This window comes from Dendropsophus ebraccatus, chromosome 3, assembly GCF_027789765.1.
Source record: "Dendropsophus ebraccatus isolate aDenEbr1 chromosome 3, aDenEbr1.pat, whole genome shotgun sequence".
NCBI classification, from domain to species: Eukaryota; Metazoa; Chordata; class Amphibia; order Anura; family Hylidae; genus Dendropsophus; species Dendropsophus ebraccatus.
Window position 1 is genome coordinate 178,635,964 of NC_091456.1, and position 25,670 is coordinate 178,661,633.

The window sequence follows — 25,670 nt, forward strand, 5'->3', positions numbered from 1 at the left end:
TGAAGCCCTCCAGTCACAGAGCCGTCACCTTTAGAATAGTTGGAGCAGTTCCTGGTTATACAGCAGAGACGTTTCCTCCTGTAGCTTCCTCGTATTTTACATGCCGTGCTTTATGACTTACAGGCTTTGAACACTTCATCCCAGGTACTGGAGAGTGGTGTATAGATATTGTGAGCGGTATACGGAAGACAGATAAACTTACTCCTGCTGGAGGCTATATGGGAGACGTGTGACTACTTAGCCCAGAAGGAGCAGAGTATATGACTAGTTATCCTGAGACTTTGGGGGAGATTTATCAAACATGGTGTAAAGTGAAACTGGCTCAGTTGCCCCTAGCAACCAATCAGATTCCACCTCTCATTCCTCACAGTCTCTTTGGAAAATGGAAGGTGGAATCTGATTGGTTGCTAGGGGCAACTGGGCCAGTTTTACTTTACACCATGTTTGATAAATCTCTCCTTTTGTATTCAAAGCTACGGTGACCGGAAAAGACGGGTGCCGTACACGTTACAAAAAAAAGTACAGCGGTGCCGGTCTGTAGATGTAAAGATGTACCTGCTGGAACATTCACTTTAAATTCCCAAATAATGCTGCCATATGGTGCTTAAAGGGGTACTCTAGTGATTTTTTTTCACTAACAAATCAACTGGTTTCAGAAAGTTATGTAGATTTGTAAATTTCTATTCTAAAATGTCAAGTCTTCCAGTGCTTATCAGCTGCTGCATGTCCTACATGCAGTGGTGTATTCTTTCCAGTCAGACACAGTGCTCTCTGCTGCCACCTCTGCCCATGTCAAGAACTGTCCAGAGCAGCAGCAATTCCCCATAGAAAACCTCTCCTGCTCTCCAGACTGGTGCCAGGTACTGCAGGGGGGCAGCATCAGAGGCAGTGGCAGACACCACAATTGTGTACTTCATGGCATCTGTGGGGGAAAAAAACAATCACAATGAGTTTGGTACTGGTAAGCCAAGGGCAGAATTTTCAAATCAACTGGTGTCAGACATTACTTCTATTTAAAGATCTCCAGTCTTCCAGTACTTCGTTGCTGTATTCTTTCTATTCTGTCAGTGCTCTCTGCTGCCACCTGTGTCCATGTCAGGAACTGTCCAAAGCAGTAGCAAATCCCCATAGAAAACCTCTACAGCTCTGGACAGTTCCTGACATGGACAGAGGTGGCAGCAGAGAGCGCTGAGTCAGACTGGAAAGAATACACCACTTCCTGCAGGACATACAGCAGCTGATAAGTATGGGAAAACTTGAGATTTTTAAATAGAAGTAAGTTACAAATCTCTGTAATTTTCTGAAACTAGTTGATGTGAAAGAAAAAAGAAAATCGCTGGAGTACCCTTTAAGAATACTGGGGATTTGGGGTTGAGGTTTGATCTACAATGATAAAGTCACAAGTTCACAAGTCACAAGATCACAATATATTTCAGAAAGGTGGACCCCATGCTATTAGCTGATTTTTCCACCCCCTAAAGCCAGGATAGTCGGGGTTCTCTTACAAGTGATGAAAGGAATCAACAGATGTCTTGTGCGTCAGCTGATATAGTATGGAAGAATTCGGGGACTTTATGGTGATTTGGACATCTATGTGATATATTATTCCATAGCATTTCTCAGAATTCTTCAATGACAACTAATGGGATGGAGGAACAGAGACTGTAGAGCAGGAACTGGGCGCTGCGGTTTACAAGAAGGCTTGCTTATAATACTGACCAGAGTAATACCAGGTAAGACAGAGCCAGATGACCTCCTCAGTCAATCCACTGATCTGACTGGACCAGCTTAAAGGGGTACTCTGGAGGGGGGGGATTGTTTTCAAATCAACTGGTGTCAGAAAGTTATTCTGATTTGTAAATTACTTCTCAATTCTTCCAGTACTTATCAGCTGCTGTATGTCCTGCAGGATGTGGTATATTATTTCCAGTCTGACACAGTGCTCTCTGCTGCCACCTCTGTCCATGTCAGCAACTGTCCAGAGCAGTAGCAAATCCCCATAGAAAACCTCTCCTGCTCTGGAAAGTTCCTGACATGGACAGAGGTGGCAACAGAAAGCACTGTTAAAGACTGGAAAAAAATACACCACTTCCTGCAGGACATACGGAAGCTGGTAAGTACTGGAAGACTAGAGATTTTTTTTTTTAAGTCTTTTACAAATCTGTAGATTTCTGACACCAGTTGACTTGCAAAAATGTATTTTATTTTTAATTTTTTTACCAGAGAACCCCTTTAAGGGGGGGGGGTTCAGGTAAATCAGATTGATAGCCTTTCCATAGGACAGGTCAGGGCCGCTTTAACCAGAGGGCACATGGTGCACGTGCATCGGGCCCACTGGTTAAAGGGGCCCCCCCGAGCAGGCCGGCCGTTGCTATGTGCGACCAGTGCGGCCGCACAGGGCTGCGGCCACCAGCCTGTCAGGGGGGAGCGCCATGGATGAGTAATCTACTTACCCCTCCATGGCGCCCCCTGCAGGGCCCCCCCGGCGTTCGCCGCTGCCCCCGCCCGCTGCTGCTGCTGCGGCGCTTCTGCGCTGCAGCAGCAGCGACACTGACAGAGAGAGAGCCATTGGCTCCCTCCCTGTCAGTCACTCTTGTGGCCGCACTTCCTGCGGTCACAAGAGGCCGCACTCTCCCTCTAGCGCCCGACGTCACTGGAGCGTCGGCGCGAGGGTAAGGGGAGTGCAGCCTCTTGTGACCGCAGGAAGTGCGGCCACAAGAGGGAAGAGAAGAGGAACGCGTGGACCTAGGTGAGTAACAGTGTTTGTTTTTTTCAATGTTATATGGGAGGGGGAGCTATATACTATGGGGGAGCACAGGGGAGCTATATACTATGGGGGAGCACAGGGGAGCTATATACTATGGGGGAGCACAGGGGAGCTATATACTATGGGGGGGGGGCACAGGGTTCTATATACTATGGGGGGCACAGGGGGCTATATACTATGGGGGAGGACAGGGGGCTATATACTATGGGGGAGGACAGGGGGCTATATACTATGGGGGAGCACAGGGGGCTATATACTATGGGGGAGCACAGGGGGCTATATACTATGGGGGAGCACAGGGGAGCTATATACTATGGGGGAGCACAGGGGAGCTATATACTATGGGGGAGCACAGGGGAGCTATATACTATGGGGGAGCACAGGGGAGCTATATACTATGGGGGAGCACAGGGGGCTATATACTATTGGGGAGCACAGGGGAGCTATATACTATGGGGGAGGACAGGGGGCTATATACTATGGGGGAGCACAGGGGGCTATATACTATGGGGGAGCACAGGGGAGCTATATACTATGGGGGAGCACAGGGGGCTATATACTATGGGGGAGCACAGGGGGCTATATACTATGGGGGAGCACAGGGGGCTATATACTACTGGGGAGCACAGGGGGCTATATACTATGGGGGAGCACAGGGGGCTATATACTACTGGGGAGCACAGGGAGCTATATACAATGGGGGAGCACAGGGGGCTATATACTATGGGGGAGCACAGGGGAGCTATATACTATGGGGGAGCACAGGGGGCTATATACTATGGGGGAGCACAGGGGGCTATATACTATGGGGGAGCACAGGGGGCTATATACTACTGGGGAGCACAGGGGGCTATATACTACTGGGGAGCACAGGGGGCTATATACTACTGGGGAGCACAGGGGGCTATATACTATGGGGGAGCACAGGGGGCTATATACTATGGGGGAGCACAGGGGGCTATATACTATGGGGGGCACAGGGAGCTATATACTATGGGGGGCACAGGGGGCTATATACTATGGGGGAGCACAGGGGGCTATATACTACTGGGGAGCACAGGGGGCTATATACTACTGGGGAGCACAGGGAGCTATATACAATGGGGGAGCACAGGGGGCTATATACTATGGGGGAGCACAGGGGAGCTATATACTATAGGGGAGCTATATACTATGGGGGAGCACAGGGGACCTATATACTATGGGGGAGCACAGGGGGGCTATATACTATGGGGGAGCACAGGGGGCTATATACTATGGGGGAGCACAGGGGTCTATATACTATGGGGGAGCACAGAGGAGCTATATACTATGGGGGAGCACAGGGAAGCTATATACTATGGGGAAGCACAGGGGACTATATACTACTGGGGAGCACAGGGGTCTATATACTATGGGGAGCACAGGGAAGCTATATACTATGGGGGAGCACAGGGGAGCTATATACTACTGGGGAGCACAGGGGAGCTATATACTACTGGGGAGCACAGGGGAGCTATATACTACTGGGGAGCACAGGGGGCTATATACTACTGGGGAGCACAGGGGGCTATATACTATGGGGGAGCACAGGGGGCTATATACTATGGGGGAGCACAGGGGAGCTATATACTATTGGGGAGCACAGGGGGCTATATACTATTGGGGAGCACAGGGGAGCTATATACTATTGGGGAGCACAGGGAGCTATATACTATTGAGGAGCACAGGGGTCTATATACTATGGGGGAGAGCACAGGGGGGCTATATATTATGGAGAGCACAAGGGGGCTATATACTATTGTGGGAGAGCACAGGGGGCTATATACTATTGGTGGAGAGCACAGGGGGGCTATATACTATTGTGGGAGAGCACAGGGGGGCTATATACTATTGTGGGAGAGCACAGGGGTCTATATACTATGGGGGAGAGCACAGGGGGGCTATATATTATGGAGAGCACAGGGGGGCTATATACTATTGGGGGAGAGCACAGGGGGGCTATATACTATTGTGGGAGAGCATAGGGGTCTATATACTATTGGAGAGCACAGGGGGGCTATATACTATTGGGGGAGAGCACAGGGGGGCTATATACTATTGTGGGAGAGCACAGGGGGGCTATATACTATTGTGGGAGAGCACAGGGGGGGCTATATACTACTGGGGAGAGTGCACAGGGGGGCTATATACTAATGGGGGAGCGCACAGGAGGGCTGTATATGACTGGAGGAGCACATGAGGGGCTATATATAACAGGGACACCTTAAAACTATGGAGGCACAGAGGGGTGTAACTATGTAGGGGTACAGAGGGGTGTAACTACTGTATAGGGGTACAAGGGACCTAACTACTGGATGTGTTGGAGCCTAAAATATTTGTCTGGCAGATTCTGGAGAGAAGATTCACAGCCAGGAGAAGACTTCAAGGTGGCCCAGGCTGGATGGAGAGAAAAAGAAAAGGTGATAGACTCTGATCGGAGAAGACGCCCCCGGTGAGTCACTGGATGTAACTGCACTCTGTTATAGGGTTGTAGTGTTAGGGGTCATGATGTGGCGGTATTATGTAATGGTATCATTGGTGATATCTTCCTGTTTTGTTCAGTGCAGTTTTTATGTAATATGTAATCACTGTATGGTGGAAATAGTGTTATAAGGTAACTACTGTATGTATTGGGGCTCTTGATACAGTGTGGGGGCAAATTCAGTACATTATACAATGTGCCGAAAGGGAAGGGGGGGCCCACTCTTGAGGGCTGTGCACTGGGCCCACCAATGTATTAAAACGGCCCTGGGACAGGTCATCAGTCACTGAACAGCTGTGTGCTGACACCTGGCACCCCAGCCTATAAACTGTTCAGCCCTCACTCAACACATTTAAAGGGGTTCCCCAGTGCTACAAAAACATGGCCACTTTCTTCCAGAGACAGCACCGCTCTTGTCTCCAGTTCGGCTGCAGGTTTTGTAAGTCAGTTCCATTAAAGTGAATGTAGCTTAATTGCAAACCGCAATGGCCTGACCTGGAGACAAGAGCGGTGCTGTCTCTGGAAGAAAGTGGCCATATTTTTGTAGCACTAGTGGCCAGGCTCGGTCACCACATCTACACAGTGAATGGAGAACGCTATTCCCAGCCCGGTTTAAAGGGGTTATTCAGCGCTACAAAAACATGGCCACTTTTCCCCCTTTCTTGTCTCCAGTTCAGGTGTAGTTTGCAATTAAGCTCCATTTACTTCAATGGAACGGAGTTTGAAACCCACCCAGGGTGCAGACCATATAGGTGGGAAAGTGGCCATGTTTTTGTAGCACTGCATAACCCCTTTAACATGTAATGTGGCTGCCAAACAGCTGATCTGTGGTGGCGCCAGATAGATGGCCTGGCCGCAGGATATCTGTTTTGTCAGGGAAACCCCTTTAAGCAATGTCCATCAATATCAAACTTCAGGAAAACCCCTTTAAGCACAACCTCTTGGCCCGAGGAGAAAAAAATCCAGTTCACCATAAAATCAAACAGCTGCAAACAAATAATGGATTAATAACTAACTGCAAACTCCTATTTGTCTAATCTCCGACTCTCTGACATCCTGACACAGTCCATGAGGAAGTAGCTGGATCCAAATGCCATAAATATAAAATACTAGTAATTTCCATTAGTCTGACCACTGCTTGTAGAGCAGAGTGGTGGTCGGTGGTGTTAGACAATGAGCTGTCATGAATGAGGCAAGTTTGTTAAATGAATGTATTTCCAAAAATATTTATCTTAAAGGGGTTCTCTAGGTTTAGAAAAACATGGCCGCTTTCTTCCAGAAACAGCTTGACTCTTATTTCCAGTTTGGGGGTGGGGTTTTCAGCTTAGTTCCATTAAAGTGAATGGAGCTTAACTGCAATACCATACACAACCTGAGGAAAAGGGATGGTGCTGTTTTTGTAAGAATGCGGCTGTGCATTTTCGAATCCTGGACAACCCCTTTATGTTAAATCATAAATTTATATAGATTTGTAATTTACTTCTGTTTATAAATCTCAAAACTTCCAGTACTGATCAGCTGCTGTATGTCCTGCAGGAAGTCGTGTATTCGTTCCAATCTGAGGGTGGGTTTATACTGAGGAATTCTCGCGGAATTCCGCTGTCTGTCTGCGTGCACGGCCACGCGCCTTTCCGCCGGCTCCATAGACACCATTCTATGGGCCGGCGTATTCCGCTATCTGCTGAAAGATAGCGGATAGCGGAATACGCCGGCACATAGAATGATGTCTATGGAGTCGCCGGAAAGGCGTGCGGCCGTGCACGCAGACAGACAGCGGAATTCCGCTGAGTTTATCAGCGAGAATTCCGTAGTTTGAACCCACCCTGACACTGTGTTCTCTGTCCGTGTCAGGAACTGTGCAGAGCAGGAGAGGTTTTCTATGAGGATTTGCTACTGATCAGGACAGTTCTTGACATGGACAGAGGTGGCAGCAGAGAGCACAGTGTCAGACTGGAAAGAATACACCACTCTTCTGCAGGACATACAGCAGCTGATAAGTACTGGAAGACGTGATATTTTTAAATAGAAGTAAATTACAAATCTATATAACTTTCTGATACCAGTTAATCCCTAAGCTGTACATATGTGTGATATGTATGTCTGAGTAATGTTGTTTTTTTTTTTTTTTTATTCTGTTTGCTGTTTGTACTTTATTTAAATGACATACCTGGAGTTACTGGGAAATTACACAGCAGTTTGGAGTCAAAGACCATTGGCTCCCTTTACTGTATAGTGGCCAGGCCTTGTTGCCACAGCTACACAGTGAATGGAGAACGCTACTCCCGCCCTTTTTACCATGTAATCGGGCTGCCGAACAGATGATCTGTGGTGTCCCCTGGATAGGCCATCCTTTGCTTTACATGTGTTTGTGATTTGTATGTCTGAATCACCTCTTCCTCTGCTGCAAGCACGCCTCCTGCCTGCCCTTGGCTGTCACCCATTGGGCAGTAGGCGTGCTTGCACTGAATATTTTTCCACAAAACTTTATATCCGTCTGCTCTATAACATGATGCTGACAGATGGGACTGCATTGTTATGTTAACCTTTGGCTCACAAAGTCCACAAAGTTAAATATATACCAGTGAATTGACTGGCACTGGCAGGTCTATCAGGCCGTCTAAGTGAAGCTATAGCCTGCAGATACCCGAGAGGGCAAGATACTTTGTGCATACTGATGGTCACATCTCTCTCTCTCTCAATTTTTTTTTTCATTTATCACAACAAAAAATGTAAAGTATTTGGAACAATGTTTGCATTCTGTACAACCATGAGTCTGAGGACGTGTTTCCCAACATCTGATACATTGCCAGTATACTAGCTGCTGTACAAGGAACCTAAATCCTGTCAAAAGGGTGTGCAGGTCTGTAGCTGGAATTCTGATATCTTTGTAATTAAGAAAAACATATTGTTGTTTCTGCCCAAAAAAAAAAAAAAAAAACAGCGCCGCCCCTGTCTTCGGGTTGTGTGTGGTATTGCAGTTCAGCCCCATAGAATTTCATGGAGCTAATTTGCAATTTTAGACATGACCCATAGAAAGAGGGGGCACTGTTTGTAAATAGTAAGCAAATGTGTATTGCAAACCGTGCACGAACCCTTTGTTAGGTAATGGCGAATAAAGCAATTGCATATTTACATAGTCTGCTTACCCCATCCTCTCCGCATAGGCCCTTCTGTACTCTTTTACAATATATACACATATACTGTTGGAAACAAGTCATTGTCATTGTAGCTTCAAGTTATGGCTGCAGGACTGTGGAACGGTATAAGGTTATTAATGCTAATCCCTGCTCTTTTACATAAACAATGGACTCTGTGTGCAGTACAGAAGCAGCAGCACATACAGACTGAGGCTCTGTTCACACAGTGTGTTTCCGTCCGTCTTTTTGTAACCAAATCCAGGATTGGGTTTAAAATATCTTTCTATTATAATTTTGCCCTGTCAGTTCCAATCCTGATATTGGTTGAAAAATTACTGACAGAAATACTATTTGTGAACATAGAGGGAGATTTATCAAACATGGTGTAAAGTGAAACTGGCTCGGTCGCCCCTAGCAACCAATCAGATTCCACCTTTCATTCCTCACAGACTCTTTGGAAAATGAAAGGTAAAATCTGATTGGTTGCTAGGGGCAACTGAGCCAGTTCACTTTACACCATGTTTGATAAATCTCCCCCATAGCCTTAAAGGGAACCAACCCTTAAAGGGTTTTGGGTTGACCCATAAAATGCACACACACCATCACTACAGATCTAAACGAAGCAAAGTCGGCTGCCTGTCAGCACTGCTCCTCTACCGCCACTCCTCCCAGGATGTTGGGAAAAGCTGGATCCAATCCAGGGAAACTTCTCCCAGTTTTCCAGGATTGGATCCAGCCTTTCCCCAGCACCAGGGGTGGAGTATCAGGTAGCTGACTTGATGAGTGGAGCGCTGATCAAACAAATCAATCGCTTCATTTAGATGAGCGATTAGCTCATATCTAACCATCACTACTATTCCTACAGTGATATCTGTTTCATCCCAGCACAGCTGCATCATGAGTTTCATTAGAGTTAGGGCCCTATTACATGGGACGATTGTCATGCGAATTATCCTTATAACGTGCAAATTTAAACGATAATCGTTTTGTGTAAATGCAGGCAACAAACGACCAACAAGAAATCGTTCATTGTTTGTTTAGTGCTGACACCAAAATCATTCTAAATCGTACACTCTGTATCGTTAAAGATCAATTCGTCTAATAGGACCCTTCCTTAGTCAAGTGATCGTCAGCCTGACCAACAGAAAATCAGTGTTTAGGGTGCCATCAGACACATCAGATCCGCAGCGAATTTCACACTATGAATTCCCCGAAGCAAGCCGAAGCGGGAAGCAGGTGATGTATGCTCTGGCCAGCAGGGGGTTAACTTACATACTTGCAGCGGGATGTAAACCAATCAGTGACTGCAGCAGTGTCCCACCTCAGCCACTGATTGGCTGAGCAGGCATTTCTAAGTTGGGCTGTGATGTCACAGGTAGGGAGCTTCAAGAGCCTGGTGGGGACCATGACTAGTGACGCTGTGCTGGCACGCAGACGGGTAAGGAGGACTCTGTCTGGAGTCTGGATTTACGGATCTTTCAGTGTTAGATAGGAGCAGGAAGGAGGATGAGGTTACACAACAGCTCAGATAGTACACTGCAGGAGAGAAACCCTGGAGGACAGCTCACATAGTAGGCTGAAGAGAGAGAGGAGAGCAGATTCAGGGCAGTCTACAGGCGAGAAGCATATAGATCATGTTTTTTTGCAATAGCCTTTAATAACCTTTAAAGACTTGACATGAATATCAGCCATAGGCTGTGGTTGAACATATGCGTTCCGGCTAATGTTGAAACCACTCCCCTATTTCTGCCCCAATAGACATGTAATGTTTCCAGGAATATCACTTTCCACTGCTAGTGACCAGCCGTATCCAATCGCAGTAATTTTAGTAAACATTACCGATGCCGTGTAATGTCGAGAGCAATTTTTTAGGGATCAAGGGACCCTTATGTTACCTCACCAATAAGATATTAAAGGGGTATGCCTAACTTTAAACTATAAATTAACCACCCAGAGGATAGGGTATAACTAGCTGACTGGTGGGGTTCCAACTGCTAGGGTCCCTATTGATCATGAGAATGGAGAAACTTTGCCCCCCAAATAAATGGGGCCCAGTGCATGTGTGAGCAGAACTCAATTAAAGGGGTTGTTCACCAAAAAGTATTTCAAATCAACTGGTACTAGAAAGTGTAACAGATTTGTAATTTACCTCTATTTAAAAAAAAAAAATCTCCCAGTACTTATCAGCTGCTGTATGTCCGACAGGAAGTGGTGTATTCTTTCTAGTCTGGAGAGCAGGAGAGGTTTTCTATGGAGAATTGCTGCTGCTCTGGACAGTTCCTGACATAGACAGAGGTGGCAGCAGAGAGCACTGTGTCAGACTAGAGAGAATACACCCCTTCCTGTAGGACATACAGCAGCTGATAAGTACTGGAGTACTTGAGATTTTTTAATAGAAGTAAATTACAAATCTCTATTACAAACAGAGGCCATGCTGCCAGTGTGAACATAACCTTAATGAGCAATTCTTTACTTGGGTGACTGTATTGACTGTAGGTCTGTTTCTGCCTCACTTAGTGTCCTGTCTACCGTGTCTGAGCTGGATTGTGGCTTTGGTGTAAGGTGTACGGTATGTAGTATGTGACTAAGCACAAGCCACAGTGCAGCTACAGCTGATGGTTCAAAGGGTTTTTGTGGTTTATAAATTCTATTTTCAGCTTCTGAGTTCCTAGTGGGTTGTTTCATGTTCACGAACCTCAATAATAAAAAGAGAAGGGCAGCTATAAAGAGCGTCTAACTGGAGGACCCACTACATCTGTGCATGATAAACTGATTTCAATGGGAACTGTGTCATTCCACATTTGGCCTGTGGGGGTGCTGTAGAGAAATGGAACACCTTTTGCCAGATCCCTCTTCCCAGCAGCATGAAACCTTGTGATCGTCTTATGATCAGGGGGATCCTGATCGAAAAAAGAGATCGCCCGAATGAGACAATTGTGTTAAAGGGGTTCTCCGAGACTGTAAAAGATCTGAAAAACACATTTTCAGAAAACAAAAGCAAAGCAGAAATCATAAAATAATAACTTTAAAGGTTGGAGAATTTTGCATTACGCACATTTTATTGGCTGAAGACTGAAAGGCTCCTTTATACTAGAAAATAAGTCAAAGGTCAATGTCAACCAGAGGTCATCGCCGTCCATAAAACTGTCGGCAGGATCGGTAACCTGCGTGATGTAAACATTGCCCATAAAAAAATAATACAGTGCCCTCCTTACAGAAGAATACAATACATCGGGTCCTTCAGCTTTGTCCCAATTTCATAAAACAAGTATCACCGGTTTAATGGAGATCTGTCCTACGCGAGCGGCGGAAAGAGGAAGCTGAGCTGGAAGCTAACGTTTCGTCATATTAAGTTTTTGCATTTGTCAGTACAGTTGTGGCTTTATAAAAAAAAAAAAAAAAAAAAAAAAAAATCATATCATATCTGAGTTATAAGGCACAGGGCCACATGGCATCCACCCACAGCAATAAAGTACAATGGGTGGCGACAACCCCGATAGAAGGCCGTAGTGATAGAGGACTCAGCGACAGGGCACTTGTGCTTGATGGGACCCCCCCCCCCCCCCCCCCCCAAAAAAAAAAAAAAAAAAAATTCTTCCACATACAAGACACCAGTGTTGTAAATAGCACCTAGTAATTTGGGGGCCCCTTTTTGGATTTGGCCTAGGAAGTTCAGAGTGCACCATGTCGTGCAGATTTGTCGGTAATGTTGACCCCCCCCAATCAGATATATCAGTACAATATGCTAACCTATAACACATTCACCCAATATGGTGACACTATGTCAACACTGTCTGTCTGTGTCACTTTGGCACAGTATGGTTGTATTATTTGGGCACTATCAGGGAGTACTAGTTTATTAGTTGGGCACACACAGAGCGTATTATTAGAGCTATGTACAATGGTATTATTAAGGCACCATCTGGGGGTATTATTTGAGCAATGTAAATTGTTATTAATTGGGCACCATCTAGGGGGGTTATTGGAGCAATGTATAATGGTATTATTTGGGCACTATATGGGGGTTATTAGAGCAATGTAGAATGGTATTAATTGGGCACTATATGGGGGTTATTAGAGCAATGTCTAATTGTATTATTTGGGCACTTTTTGGCGGTAATATTAGCGCAATGTATAATGGTATTATTTGGGTACTATCTTGTGGTATTATTTCAGCAATGTATATTATTATTTGGGCACAATCTTGCGGTATTATTTCAGCAATGTATATTATTATTTGGGCACTATCTGGGTTGTTATTAGAGCAATGTATAATAGTATTATTTAGGCACTATCTTTCAATATTATTAGAACAATGTATAATGGTATTATTCGGACACTATCTGGGGGTATTAATAGAGTGATGTATAATGGTATTATTTGGGCACTGTCTGGGGGTATTATTTCAGCAATGTATAATGGTATTATTTAGGTACTATCTGGCCGAGTGTTCCTGTGCTCTCTCTATGGGTAGTGGTAAGCTCCAGTGAATGTGTTCTGGCCGCAGCCTAAATCTTTCTGAACAAAGGGGTCTTCCATGATTTTCCATCACGGCCGTCCCCTATTTCCACCAACATCATGTCGGTGGTTGTTTTAGATGACCCCGTACACTTTAGATTGATGGTCGAACAGTCTAAGGCAGGCATGTCCAAACTTTTTTCGAAGAGTGCCAAATTTGATGAAGTGAACATGTGCGAGGGCCGACCATTTTACATGCTACATGCTATATGCTTTATAACACAGGCAGATAATAGCAAGCTGGATACCTGGGGGGCCGTAAAAGTTCGGAACGCGGGCCGCAAATGGCCCTCCGGACGGACTTTGGACATGCCTGGTCTAAGGTATATGGGGACCTTTAGTCCTTTATTTCCATAATTAATACTATACTAGCCAGTGGGTCATGCCACCCTTCTCTCTAATCTGCAGGGGGCTCCACTAAGCTAAGGGGGCCTTCTTTACTTTATATATTTTTTTTCTACTTCATTTTTAAGATGAGTCAGGGATTTCGGAGGAGATTAAGTTCCTATTACGGTTGTGCTCAATCAAAACTACTTCCCTTGACGTTTTGGCAGAGAGGAAAAAAATTAAACTACTCCATATCAAGTCATTTATATTACAATAAGGAAGTCCTGGGCCCTCTGCAAACACTATACCAGGGTCATTCACCTTACTGCCGTCACATTAGCTGAAGCCCAACTCCCATCATGTCAGCGTACGATGGAGGTTGTAGTTTTGCAACAGCTGGAGAGCCATAAGTTGGGACACACTACATGTAGCTATTTGCAACATCATAGTGGATTCAGAGGACATTACCCTTGTTTTCTTTTCCCAATAGACTATTGACATCCAAGGTTCTGGGGTCCGGTTACAACTGCTACGCATCACCGCCCAGGATTCTGATTGCATTTTTTAGGAAATGTAATGTTCCACCCTGATAATTACATTAGCACATCAGCAAGTCACATTATGACCTTAGGGGGATACTGAATACTCCCCCTCTACAATGTGATGAGGATGTTATCATGGCATGGATACAAGTACTATTGTGTATTTTACAATTATAGGGGGCAATTTGGCAGATGAAAAATTGCAACATATGCACCATCTTCTTTACCATTACTAGGTCAGGTTCCTGTGACATGGCTACAATATAAAGCCTGCTACCTCTAGATAAGTTACTCACATAACTAAGCACCAAGGGCAGATTAACTTTACCATAGGCCCCGGGCTGTTCACCAAGCCTGGGACCCCCCACCCCACTATAACTATGGCAGCTCTAGCGTGTTGTTCATAGTACAGGATAGATAATGTCATGGCCTGATTTGTGCAAAATCAAGGTAAAAAAGCAGAGATTATTTACAAATCATGGCGGAAGTGTAGCCAGGGACAATACACCACTGAAAGTACAAGTCTGTTTGGGTGGCCATGGCCCCCAAGGAGCTCAGTGCCCCGTGCTACCGCCTGAAAAGGACCTATTATAATCCGCTACTGCTAAGCACCCTTATGCTACTAGTACCACTTTGATTTCCAACCTCCTACTGTTGCAAAACTACTTTCCCTGTCAAGATAATTTTAGGGAAATTATATTAGCACATCAGCAATAAACCTCATCACACATGGTGGCTTAGGGGGACACTACATATTCCCCCTCTTCCACTAAAGGACACAATGTGATGAGGAGGCTATCATGGCATAATGCATAATTACTATAGCGTTGCACACTTATGGGGATACAGTGGGGGATAAAAAAATTCAGCATATATACAAACCGATTGGTCCTGCGACATGTCCTATGCCACTACTACCAGTGTGTGACTTGCAAAACTACAACTCTCAGCATGTTTGGACTGCCAACAGCAATTTCCCACCATGTCATGGGGTCAATAGAATTTCATGGAAATTATATTAGCACATCAGCAATTCTTGCAATGATCATCACCCCATATGGTGGCTTTAGAAGTGTAGTGTGTATCCTCCCCCCCCCCCCCCCAAGCCGTTGGCTGTCCAGGCATGCTGGGAGTAGTAGTTTTGCAACAGCTGGAGAGTCACAATTTGGAGCTTACAGTACTACCACCTGTTCCTGTATTAACATCCTCACAGGCTACTAGAAAGTCCCAAGTAAACTCTCCCTGGGTTGCCTATGATGCCCACTAACTTGGCAGCAGGGAAAGGGAAGCTGGGGGCATCAGATGTGTTGCTTTTCTATGGCAGATGAGTCACTATACTTGGCATGTACATACGCCCAGGTAACAGCAAATAAGCAACATGCTGTCAATGAACAGCCAAACAGCCACTAACAGGTGAGCAGCTTATACAGGACGTGTACCACACAGAATAGAGAACTACAAAATCACTCACCCAGAAGTTTTCTTTAAAGAAGACGCTTCTCATTGTGAATCCGTCAAAAAAAAGAGCGAGAACTGCTGCAAACTTCACTGAGAAAGGGAAGCGTCTGTCTAATTCGAGTTTACTGTAGACTAGACTGAACACCCAGCCAAGAATAATGTAATAACTAGTTCCTCAAATGTCCTTCCCTCTGTCATGCCCTGCCCCTGCCAGGTCCAAAAAACCAAACCAGTTCAAAGTACTACAAACACTTGTACAACTATTGCTGAAGATACAGACAGCTATGCAGCGCCATCTGCTGGCCACAAAGAACATGGCAGCAGGTGAAATAGGGAAATGGTTGGACAGATGTGCTGGACCAATGAGGACAGGTTCTAATGCAGATTGCATTACATATTAAGTGTATGGCATTACATAGATTATTGCCTAGCCTGTAGATATCCCATAAGTGCTCAATAAGCGGCAGTCTACCATGAGAAAAAGGGGTTCTTGTAAATATGGTCACCTCTTCAGCAATAAATAATGGGGGATGTGGGACTTCTGCACAAGAACTCTGGATTCATTGTGGATTTGTATTGGAGTCAATGGGGAAAATCAGCAAGAAATGTGCAACCTAAATTGAGATGGATATGAAAAACGCAGCTCTCTGACGCCACCTGCTGGAGGTAGCTGGTAACCAGTGATTTAGCTATAGTAGTCGCAATGGTTGCAACTGTGACTGGGCCCATAAATAAGCAGTGGCCCAAAAGCCTCTTGCCATGTTAAAGTGGTAACTTCAGAAATGAATTTATTTTATTTTTTTTGCTTTAAAAAAGTTATTACTTTGTAATATAACTTTATAAAAAAAAAAAGTATGGTTTTTAACATACATACAATGTAATGTATACTTTAGTGGCAGCAGTAAAGGGTAACATGGCCCTCTCTGCTGCCACCAATGTTTGTGTCAGGAACTGCAGGACTCTATATACATATCAGGGTCCTGCTCTCCTGTGTTCTGTATATTCTTATATACAGCAGTGTTTCTCAACCTTTTCAAGCCGAGTACCCCCAAGGATGTGATCAATTATAAACATTGCCTTAGGGTCGATTCACACGTACATTTCGCAGCAAAATCCATTGCAATACTCTGTGCTGTTATGGCCTATGGCTCTGAATTCTCACAGAGGATTTTCATTCCACTGCAAGAATGTGGCCACTGCCTATTTAACTAGTTAGCTGCTGGGCCTTATGCTGCGTTTACACAAAACGATAATTGGCCCGATCGTATGATCAACGATGTCGGAGTAACGATTTTTTTGTATCACGATCAGAGTTTAGACGGTACGATATATCGTACAGAAATTCGTTTTGCGATCGCTTAAGCCTATCTCACACATTGGTTAAATCGGCGAACGACCGTTTACACGAAACGATCTGCGAACTTTTTGCCAACGATGATTTTAGAACATGTAAGATCAAAATGAACGATTTCTCGTTCGTCGTTTGATCTTTCGCAGTGTTTACACGTGCGATTATCGTTCGAATTCGATCGTTATCGTGCGAATTCGCACGAAAATCGTTCCGTATAAACGCAGCATTAGGGTTCATTTACACAGAAAGATTATCTGACAGATTATCTGCCAAAGATTTGAAGCCAAAGCCAGAAGCAGACTATAAACAGAGATCAGGTCATAAAGGAAAGCCTGAGATTTCTCCTCTTTTCAAATCCATTCTTGGCTTTGGCTTCAAATCTTTGGCAGATAATCTTTGTGTAAATGGACCCTTAAACAGATCATGCTTACCTGCCTGCACTTCCACCTTCTTTTCTGGCACCCGGATCACTGACAACCTGCTCATCCAATCAGTGGCTGATGTCCCCACGCGGCGGGTAGAGTCAGCGGTGGCATGCTGATGTCCCTGCTGGCCGGGGTGAAGCAGGGCGGCAGGTTGATGTCCCTGCTGGCCGGGGTGAAGCAGGGGGGCAGACTGATCTCCCTGCTGGCCGGGGTGAAGCTGGGCGGCAGGTTGATGTCCCTGCTGGCCGGGAAAAAAGCAGCAGGGGAAGGCTAATGTCCTCGGAAGGGACATCAACCTGACGCACTGCTTCACCCCGGCCAGCGGGACATCAGCATGCCACCGCCGCCGCTGACTCTACCCGCCGTGTGGGTCGCCTCTGTTCGTCCCAGAATCGCCCCTGCCTCAAGCCCCGGCATGACGCTGCTGCAGCCGCAGGGGGAGAGCATGCACCGGACGCTGCTGCCTCACCTCAGCGGTCACCCTGTGACTCTGTCCTTCCCCTAGCAGCATCACCAAGCCCCCCCCCCCCACCCCCCCACCCCCCCACAGAAGCTGGTGATGCTGCTAGGGGAACTAAGGTGATTGATGCCAGGACATTGCTGGGTGATAGCAGTGTCCCGGCACCAAAAACAAGTGTTTATTTTTCCCACCTCCCGGCGTACGCGTACCGCAGGTTAAGAAACACTGATATACAGCACATGGGGGTCACATGATAGAAACACATAGGGGAACTGGACCCTGCTCTGTATAGCATTGGTTGCAACAGAGTATAGCACAAGAATATATGTACATTATTTAAAAAAGGTATCGTTTTTAAAGTTTTATTACAAAGTGATATATCTTTATTAAAGCAATGCATTTTTAGTCTCTGGAGTACCCCTTTAAGGTTAACCTACTTCTGTCAGTCCTGCTAAAACTGGTTGAGGTAAGCTATAGATATTGGTTTTTCTAATCATAGCTATGGCCAGGCCCAGCTTTTACACTATGTCCCTGCTCTTCTTCTAGGGATTCTGGATTGGCTTATTAAATTCCCAGTCAGGTGACTCTCTGCTGCCACCAACATTCATTTCAGGAACTGCAGGGCTGCCCAAGCTCTGATTAAGATCTGCTGGGGACACACTACTGATACAGCCGCCCTATCTACTGTCTATTCTTATGTATTAGAGAAGGCTGGCTGTCAGTGTGTCCCCAGCAGCCACACAGGTAGTGATAGCAATGGAGGGCACAATATGGTCACCTGCTGCAGACGGACACTATATAAAACTGCTGTTGGGTTGCATCCTTGCTTTGGTTATTCTGGGCATTGTGTTAGCAGATGTGGTCAGATTCAGAGAGAGGAAGCCGGTGGTTTATAATAACTTTACATGCACTCCACTGCCAGAACACACAGCTCACATAGTATGGTCACACACTCATCTAGTGCTTTGTATCATATATACAACTGCTGTTAAAGGGGTTACTCAGAATTAGAGGAAAAAAAAGTTTATTTGAAAAAACAGCGCCAACCCTGTCCTCAGGTCGTGTATGGTATAACAGTTCAGCTCCATTCACTTCAATAGAACTGAGCTGCAATACAACACCCCATCTAAGGACAAAAGTGGCGCTGTTTCATGTTTTTCTAATTCTAGATAACCCCTTTAAATTAGAAAGTCACATGGAATATGTAATGTGCCACAATGAAGCAATAATAATAATGAAGCCGATCCAGGTGCAAATCCCTGGTACAACCACGACAGAAATTCAGTTTCAGCTGTAGACTTTTGCTGTGGATACTTTGAGAAATCCACATGGACACGAGTCACGGAGCCTGTGTGGAGTCTTTAGTATTTGCCAGTGTATACTACAACGTCATACTCCCGCAAAACTTTTTTTTTTTCTTCTTTTAAATCAACTGGTGTTGGAAAACAAGAATTACTAACCGGTAATGTCTTTTCTTTGAGCCCATGACGGCACCCCTGGAGAGGACCACCTCCTATTCCCATTGGACAGGAAACAGAACACTGGACCTTAAAAGAATCGCCTCCTCTCACCACACCAGTTCTTTGCAAGGATCCTAGGAGCGAATCTTTTTAACAAACACAACATAGCATACTAACTGTGTTATATAATATCTGCATATATCCATATGTATATATCTACCTCTATATACATCTTTATATATCTATATATATATATATATGCTTTTTTTTTTTTTTTTTTTTTTTTTTTTTTAAATAAAGTATATACATCTAAACATACATTAACTACGTCAAGGTATGTCATATCTCTTTCAAGGGCGGGTATTAGGCGGGGTGCCGTCATGGGCTCAAAGAAAAGACATTACCGGTTAGTAATTCTTGTTTTCTCTTCTCGCCCTATGACGGCACCCCTGGAGATTAGATTAGGAATTTCCCCCGCCTAGGGAGGGACCACTGCGTGCAGTACCCTTCTACCAAACGTCAAGTCCTCTGTTGACGATAGTTGTAATCTGTAATGTCTAAAGAAGGTGTGTGGAGTGCTCCAAGTAGCGGTCCTACAGATCTGCTCTAATGTGACTGATGCCCTCTCTGCCCAGGAAGTGGCTACTGCTCTGGTGGAGTGTGCCCCAAACCCTACGGGGATATCCTTTCCACTGGATCTATAGCATTCCCCTATGGCCTGTTTTACCCATCTAGCGATGGTTTGTGAGGTAGCTGCTTTACCCTTGTTCTTTCCCTGGAAGGATACTAAGAGATTATCAGTCTGTCTCCAATCCCTAGTGACCTCCAGATAGTGTAACAGAATACGCCTAACGTCCAATGTATGAAAGGCTGCCTCTCTATCGTTGGATGGATTAGTGCAAAATGAGGGAAGAACTACCTCCTGGGACCTGTGGAAATTGGATACCACCTTTGGGAGAAAGGCAGGGTCAGGAGATAAGATATTCTATCATCCCTAATTGTCATGTATGGAGGGTTGATGGAGAAGGCTCTGATCTCGCTAACCCTTCGGGCTGATGTGATAGCGAGCAAGAAGGCAAGTTTCCAGGATAGCAGCCTGATAGGTAATTCTAACATTGGCTCGAATGGAGAAATGGTCAGTCCTGATAACACTATATTTAAGTCCCAAGGAGGGAGTCTTGATTTTATACTGGGAGCCAGTCTAGTTGCAGCTTTTGTGAACCTTTTTACCCATGGATGTTCAGCCAATCTGAAATCAAAAAGTGCACTAAGGGCTGAAATTTGAACTTTTATAGTGCTTGGTCTCAAGTTCTTGTTAAGACCCTCCTGCAGAAAGTCCAGAATTAGTGGAATATTAGGAGGAGCAATTACATTGATTGGCTGGTTCACGTACCTACAAAAGGCCTTCCAAGTTCTCAGGTAAATGGCTGATGTAACCCTCTTTCGGCTGGCTAAAAGTGTGGATATCACCTGAGGGGATAGTCCTCTGTCAATCAGAAGCTGCCTTTCACACGCCAGGCTGTTAAGTGAAGGTTCTGTGCTGTCGGGTGAAGTACTGGTCCCTGGTGTAGGAGATCCCGTCTCTCCGGAAGCACCCAGGGGTCTGCTATCGACAGTCTCCTCAACCAGGCGAACCACACCCTTCTGGGCCAGAAGGGAGCAACCAGAATGACGTCTGCTTTGTCCTGCCTGATCTTGCGTATCACCCGAGATAGAAGCCTGATCGGTGGGAAGGCGTAAAGGAGGCCGCTGTCCCAATTCTGTGCTAGTGCGTCTATGGCAGCGGGGTTGTCCTTCTGAGACAGGGAATAAAATTCTCTTACTTTTCTGTTCGTCCTGGTGGCGAACAGGTCTGCTTTCGGGGTCCCCCAGAGACTGCAGATTTGATGGAAAACCTCCTGGGATAGCTCCCATTCTCCTTGTTTTAGCTTGTTCCTGCTGAGGAAGTCCGCTGTTGTATTGTCTGATCCTTTTAGGTGTAGTGCTGTCAGAGAAAGAAAATGAGGTTCTGCCAACCTGAAGATATGGTGTGTGATCCTCATCAGGTCGGTTGATCTGGTTCCACCTTGGTGATTTAGGTAGGCTACTGCCGCCGCGTTGTCCGACAGTACCCTTACGTTTCTCCCCTGAAGCTCTGGTAGTGCCTGTATTAAAGAGAGAAAAACTGCCTTTAACTCCCGTACGTTTTGGGATTCTCTGGCTTCTTCCGGGCTCCATTTCCCTTGTAGAAGAAGAGGTCCCGTATGAGCCCCCCATCCAGAAGGACTGGCGTCTGTTGTAATGGTCTTTACTTCCGTGATGTTCCATGGAAGACCCTTGTCTAGATGTTCCCGTTGCTCCCACCAGGACAGGGATCTTAAAGTCTGTGGAGATAGAGAAAAAGGGGAATCTAGGGAATCAGTTACGCCATCCCATTCAGACAGAATTTGACACTGGAGCCTTCTGGTGTGATACTGTGCCCACGGTACTGCCTGGATACAAGAAGTCAAGAGTCCTAACAATGACATGGCTGACCTCATAGTAGTAAGGGGATCAGCCGAGAGCTGCCTGATTCTTGTCTGGACCTGTAAGATCTTATTCTCTGGGAGAAAGGATTTTTGAACCCTGGAGTCTAGGTAGATCCCCAGGAATTTACACCGCTGGCTAGGCGTTTTGTTGGATTTTTCCTCATTGACCTCCCATCCCAGAGAGAAAAACACTGACTCTATGAATCTAATATCTGTCTCTAGGGCCGTCTGTGAATTGTTAATAATCAGAAAGTCATCAAGGTAGGGGACAACGATGATATTCCTTTCTCTCACATGTGCCATGACTTCTGCCATTACCTTGGTGAATGCTCTGGGAGCTTGAGAGATACCAAATGGCATGGCTGTAAACTGGAAATGAGAAAACTCTGAGCCCATGTTCACCGCCACTCTCAGAAATCTGTAATGGTCAGGATGCATAGGAATATGATAATAAGCATCCCTGAGATCGATGGTGGCCATAAAGCAGTTTTCCGAGAGATTCAGAATAGCAGAAGATATTGACTCCATTCTGAACCTCTCGTAAGTAAGGGCCCTGTTTAGTGGCTTGAGATTAATTATTGTTCTGTATGAACCATTGGGCTTTTTCACAAGAAACAAAGTGGAGTAGAATCCCACTCCCCTCTGTTCCCCGGGAACCGGGATAAGCACTTTTTTATTTAGAAGGGAATGGATCTCAGCTAGAAGAGCCATGTGTTTTGTCAGGGTCTGATGACAGGTCAGTACATACAAATCTTTCCCCTGGGGAGGACGAAAAAGAAATTTTAAGGCCAAATTTTATTGTATCCAACACAAAAGTGCTACCAGAAATTGTACACCACTGTGAAAAATAACAGGCTAAACGCCCTCCCACAGGGACCTCATGTCATTGAGGGGCCTTTTTGTCAGAAGAAGGAAAGAGAAAACCCTTATTCTTCTTCTGAGGTCGCCAATCTTTCCTACTACTGACATTTCCCCCCCTAGGTCTCCTACCTCTTCCCCTGAATGGTCTACTGGTCTGTTGGGGTATAAGGGGGAATCCCTTCTTTCTGTCAGAGGCCTTCTCTAGGATAGACTCCAGGGCAGACCCAAATAGAAGCTTCCCTTCACATGGGACTCCACATAGCTTGGCCTTTGATGTGGTATCACCCTTCCACTCCTTTACCCATATAGATCTTCGGGCTGAGTTTGAAAGGGCCGCTGATCGGGCTGACAGCTTTAGGGCATCTGCTGATGCTTCTGAAATAAATGACACAGCATTGTCAATCGTAGTAAATGCCTGATTAAAGTCCTGATTTGGATTACTCTCCTTGACCTTATCTTTAAGTTCAGTCATCCACATTTTTAGTGACCTAGCTACTGAAGTCGTCGCAATCAAAGGCTTGAATGCGGATGTGGATGCTTCCCAAGACTTCTTTAAATATATATCGGCTCTCTTATCTAGAGGGTCTTTAAGCACTGCTGTGTCCTCGAAGGGCAGTGCATTCTTTTTTGAGATCTTCGCCACTGGATGATCTATCTTAGGGGCCCCCTCCCAGGATTCACAGTCCTCCTGACCGAAGGGATATTTCCTTTTGTACTAAAAATAGGAAAAAGTTAGAATCAATATAAGTGTCATATTACATAGTTTTCTTCAAAGATAGATGTAATACCAGACTTACAGCCCGTGGGATAAAGAATTTCCGGTCTGGATTAGCCCACTCGTGACAGATAAGAGTCTTAATACTCTGGTGTACTGGAAACACCAGTCTCTTTTTTGGGGCTAACCCCTCAAACATAATGTCCTGTACGGATCTGGGTTGAGGGGTATCGTCAATCTCCATAGTTAGTCTGACATTTTTAATGAGAGCGTCTATGGATTCAATTGGTAACAGTGACCCTGCAGAGTCCTCCCCTGAGATCTCCTCTGGATCAGAGGCTAATTCACCCTGATCGTCCACCTCTAGTGATAGATCCTGATCTTCCTCATTTATAGGAGAGGGATCCATCTGCTGACTTGGTCCCGCAATGACCAGTGGCTGAGAGTCAGGAGGTGGGTTAATGCTGACTCCAGGCGTCTCAGAGGAAGTTGGGCGAGAGGGTAGGGAGGCCTGCAGAAATACAACAATAAGTACACTCGTAGAGGGGAGCTAAAGCGAAATTTAAATGATGAAACAAGATACTTCTACCTACCCTGATTTCTTGCCTAACCATGTCTCTCATGTTTCTAATGAAGGATGGTCCTTGATCTTCTAATACTCGGTTCATGCACCCCCCACACAAGGTCTTATTGTATGAACTACTAAGCCTCTTTCTGCAGACCGGACACTCCTTAATCTTAGTACGCTCCTTTTTAGAGGATCCCTCCTAAAATACAAACCATAACATCCTGATAAGATAGTGTGTTTAAAATACATATATGGGGAGAACCCCTCTTACCACACCATACCGCTGGATTATCTGTAGCAGAGGTCTGGGATTGTTCAGCGCCTTGGGACTCCATCTGACCCAGGATTGGTCTCAGGTCCCCACAGCTGGCACAGCACAGCACAGCACACAGTAACCGTCTTCCTAGCAGCAGGCTCTTTATGCAGGTGCAAGGCACTCTGAGCTCTGCTGCTTTAAATATGGCGCCAATGCACCTAGGGCCGGCTGACCCCGCCCCCGCCGCGGCGCTGATGCGGCACACCCTCCCGCCGTCACCCCCGGCAAGCCGTGGCCTGGGCCTATAGAGCAAGGCCTATAGGGACATCCCCCCTCCGGAAGCCCGTCCCGCGTCATCACGGCTTCCGGGAGCGCGCCGCGACACGTGGGGACGCTGCGCCGACGTCATTACGTCATCGCGCCACTGCGTCATTGCGTTCTTGCGTCCCCCTGTTCGCGCATGCGCACCCCCGCCGTCCTACTCACCGGGACGGACGCCAGAGGGGCCGGGAGACGCGCGGGGCCCGATCATCTGGAGGTGCTGGACGGGCCTCAGTCTTCAGGTATAAATACCTCGGGAGCCGGTACCCGTCTGCCGGTGATCCCTCAGCCCTATGAAGGTCCCTGGAGGAGACCCTCCATGTCCTGCTCCCATGGGACAGGAAACAGTAACTGGTGTGGTGAGAGGAGGCGATTCTTTTAAGGTCCAGTGTTCTGTTTCCTGTCCAATGGGAATAGGAGGTGGTCCTCTCCAGGGGTGCCGTCATAGGGCGAGAAGAGAAAGTTAGATAGATTTGAAATTTACTTCTATTTAAAAATCTGAAGCCTTCCAGTACTTCTCTGCTGCTGTATGTCCTGCAGGAAGTGGTGCATTCTTTCCAGTCTGACACAGTGCTCTCTGCTGCCAACTCTGTCCATGTCAGGAACTGTCCAGAGCAGGAGAGGTTTTCTATGGGGATTTGCTACTGATCTGGACAGTTCCTGACATGTAAAATTACAAATCCACCATAAATTTGGGAAATTAAATAAATAGGACAGCCCCCTACTTCCAGACCTTCCATTTATAGTGTTTTATATGCAGTGACCCACTAGGGGCCCTGCAGGGTCTGTTGGTTGGCTGTCAAAGTATTGCTGCCTGATCTTGTATACTTGCACTTTTCACCTGGTGATTTATCCTAGTCCTATCTTGCAAGGAAGGGAGCAAGGGCATTAAAGGGGTTATCCAGCGCTACAAAAACATGGCCACTTTTCCCCCTACTGTTGTCTCCAGTTCAGGTGCAGTTTGCAATTAAGCTCCATTTACTTAAATGGAACTGAGTAGTAGCCGTAAGGGAGCAACACAATACTTTATAAAAGTTTTTACCATGTAAATCCCTTCACCTAATTGTTCCAGGCCGATTCTCACTGCACAGTCCCCATACTACAGCCACACACAGCTGTCTAAAAACTCCCTATACTTATACCAGTCATGCCCCTTTGTTTCAGAAACAGCTGTGGTATTATAACTGCTTCGTTCACTTCCATGCATCCAAAGTGCAAAACCAAACCCAATCTAATGCCAAGAGTGATGTCATTTCTGAAAGAATCCTTATCCTGAATAACTCTTTAAACCCACAAGGCGGCTAATTTTAGAAATATGGGCAGGGGGAGGTGCAAGAGTTCAATCACAATTTTTAACTATCTGCAATGTGAAAGGGACATGTTTGAGAATCTAAGGGTCCATTTACACAGACAGATTATCTGCCAAAGATTTGAAGCCAGAAAGACTATAAACAGATCAGGTCATAAAGTAAAGCCTGAGATTTCTCCCCTTTT

General features: G+C 45.8%; 2 protein-coding genes across 5 annotated transcripts in view; both read right to left on the reverse strand.

Annotated features, from left to right (window-relative positions):
* The window catches only part of PSTPIP2 (proline-serine-threonine phosphatase interacting protein 2), a 48,315-nt gene extending 32,891 nt beyond the window's left edge, over positions 1 to 15,424 (reverse strand). The window contains exon 1 of one of the 3 annotated variants that reach the window (XM_069963233.1): positions 122 to 291. In XM_069963233.1, the coding sequence (XP_069819334.1) occupies positions 122 to 139 (18 nt within the window). In that variant the 5' untranslated portion in view covers positions 140 to 291. Of the gene's footprint in view, positions 1 to 28; positions 87 to 121; positions 292 to 15,265 lie in introns of those variants that run through there. The other 2 variants (XM_069963232.1, XM_069963234.1) reach the window with 2 other exon arrangements.
* A 3,527-nt stretch (positions 15,425 to 18,951) lies between these two features.
* LOC138786321 (uncharacterized) lies at positions 18,952 to 23,950 on the reverse strand. Of its 2 annotated transcripts, none has more exons than XM_069963237.1 (6): positions 23,625 to 23,950; positions 23,114 to 23,542; positions 22,446 to 23,031; positions 20,965 to 21,311; positions 20,342 to 20,886; positions 18,952 to 19,082 (listed from the first exon to the last, which is right to left on the reverse strand). In XM_069963237.1, the coding sequence occupies exons 1-6, from the start codon at positions 23,697 to 23,699 to the stop codon at positions 19,037 to 19,039; spliced, it is 2,028 nt and encodes a 675-aa protein (XP_069819338.1). In that variant the 5' UTR covers positions 23,700 to 23,950; the 3' UTR covers positions 18,952 to 19,036. The 2 variants fall into 2 exon arrangements, with proteins under 2 accessions (XP_069819338.1, XP_069819336.1); XM_069963235.1 differs by having other exon boundaries at positions 18,952 to 19,094.
* Positions 23,951 to 25,670: the final 1,720 nt, after the last annotated feature.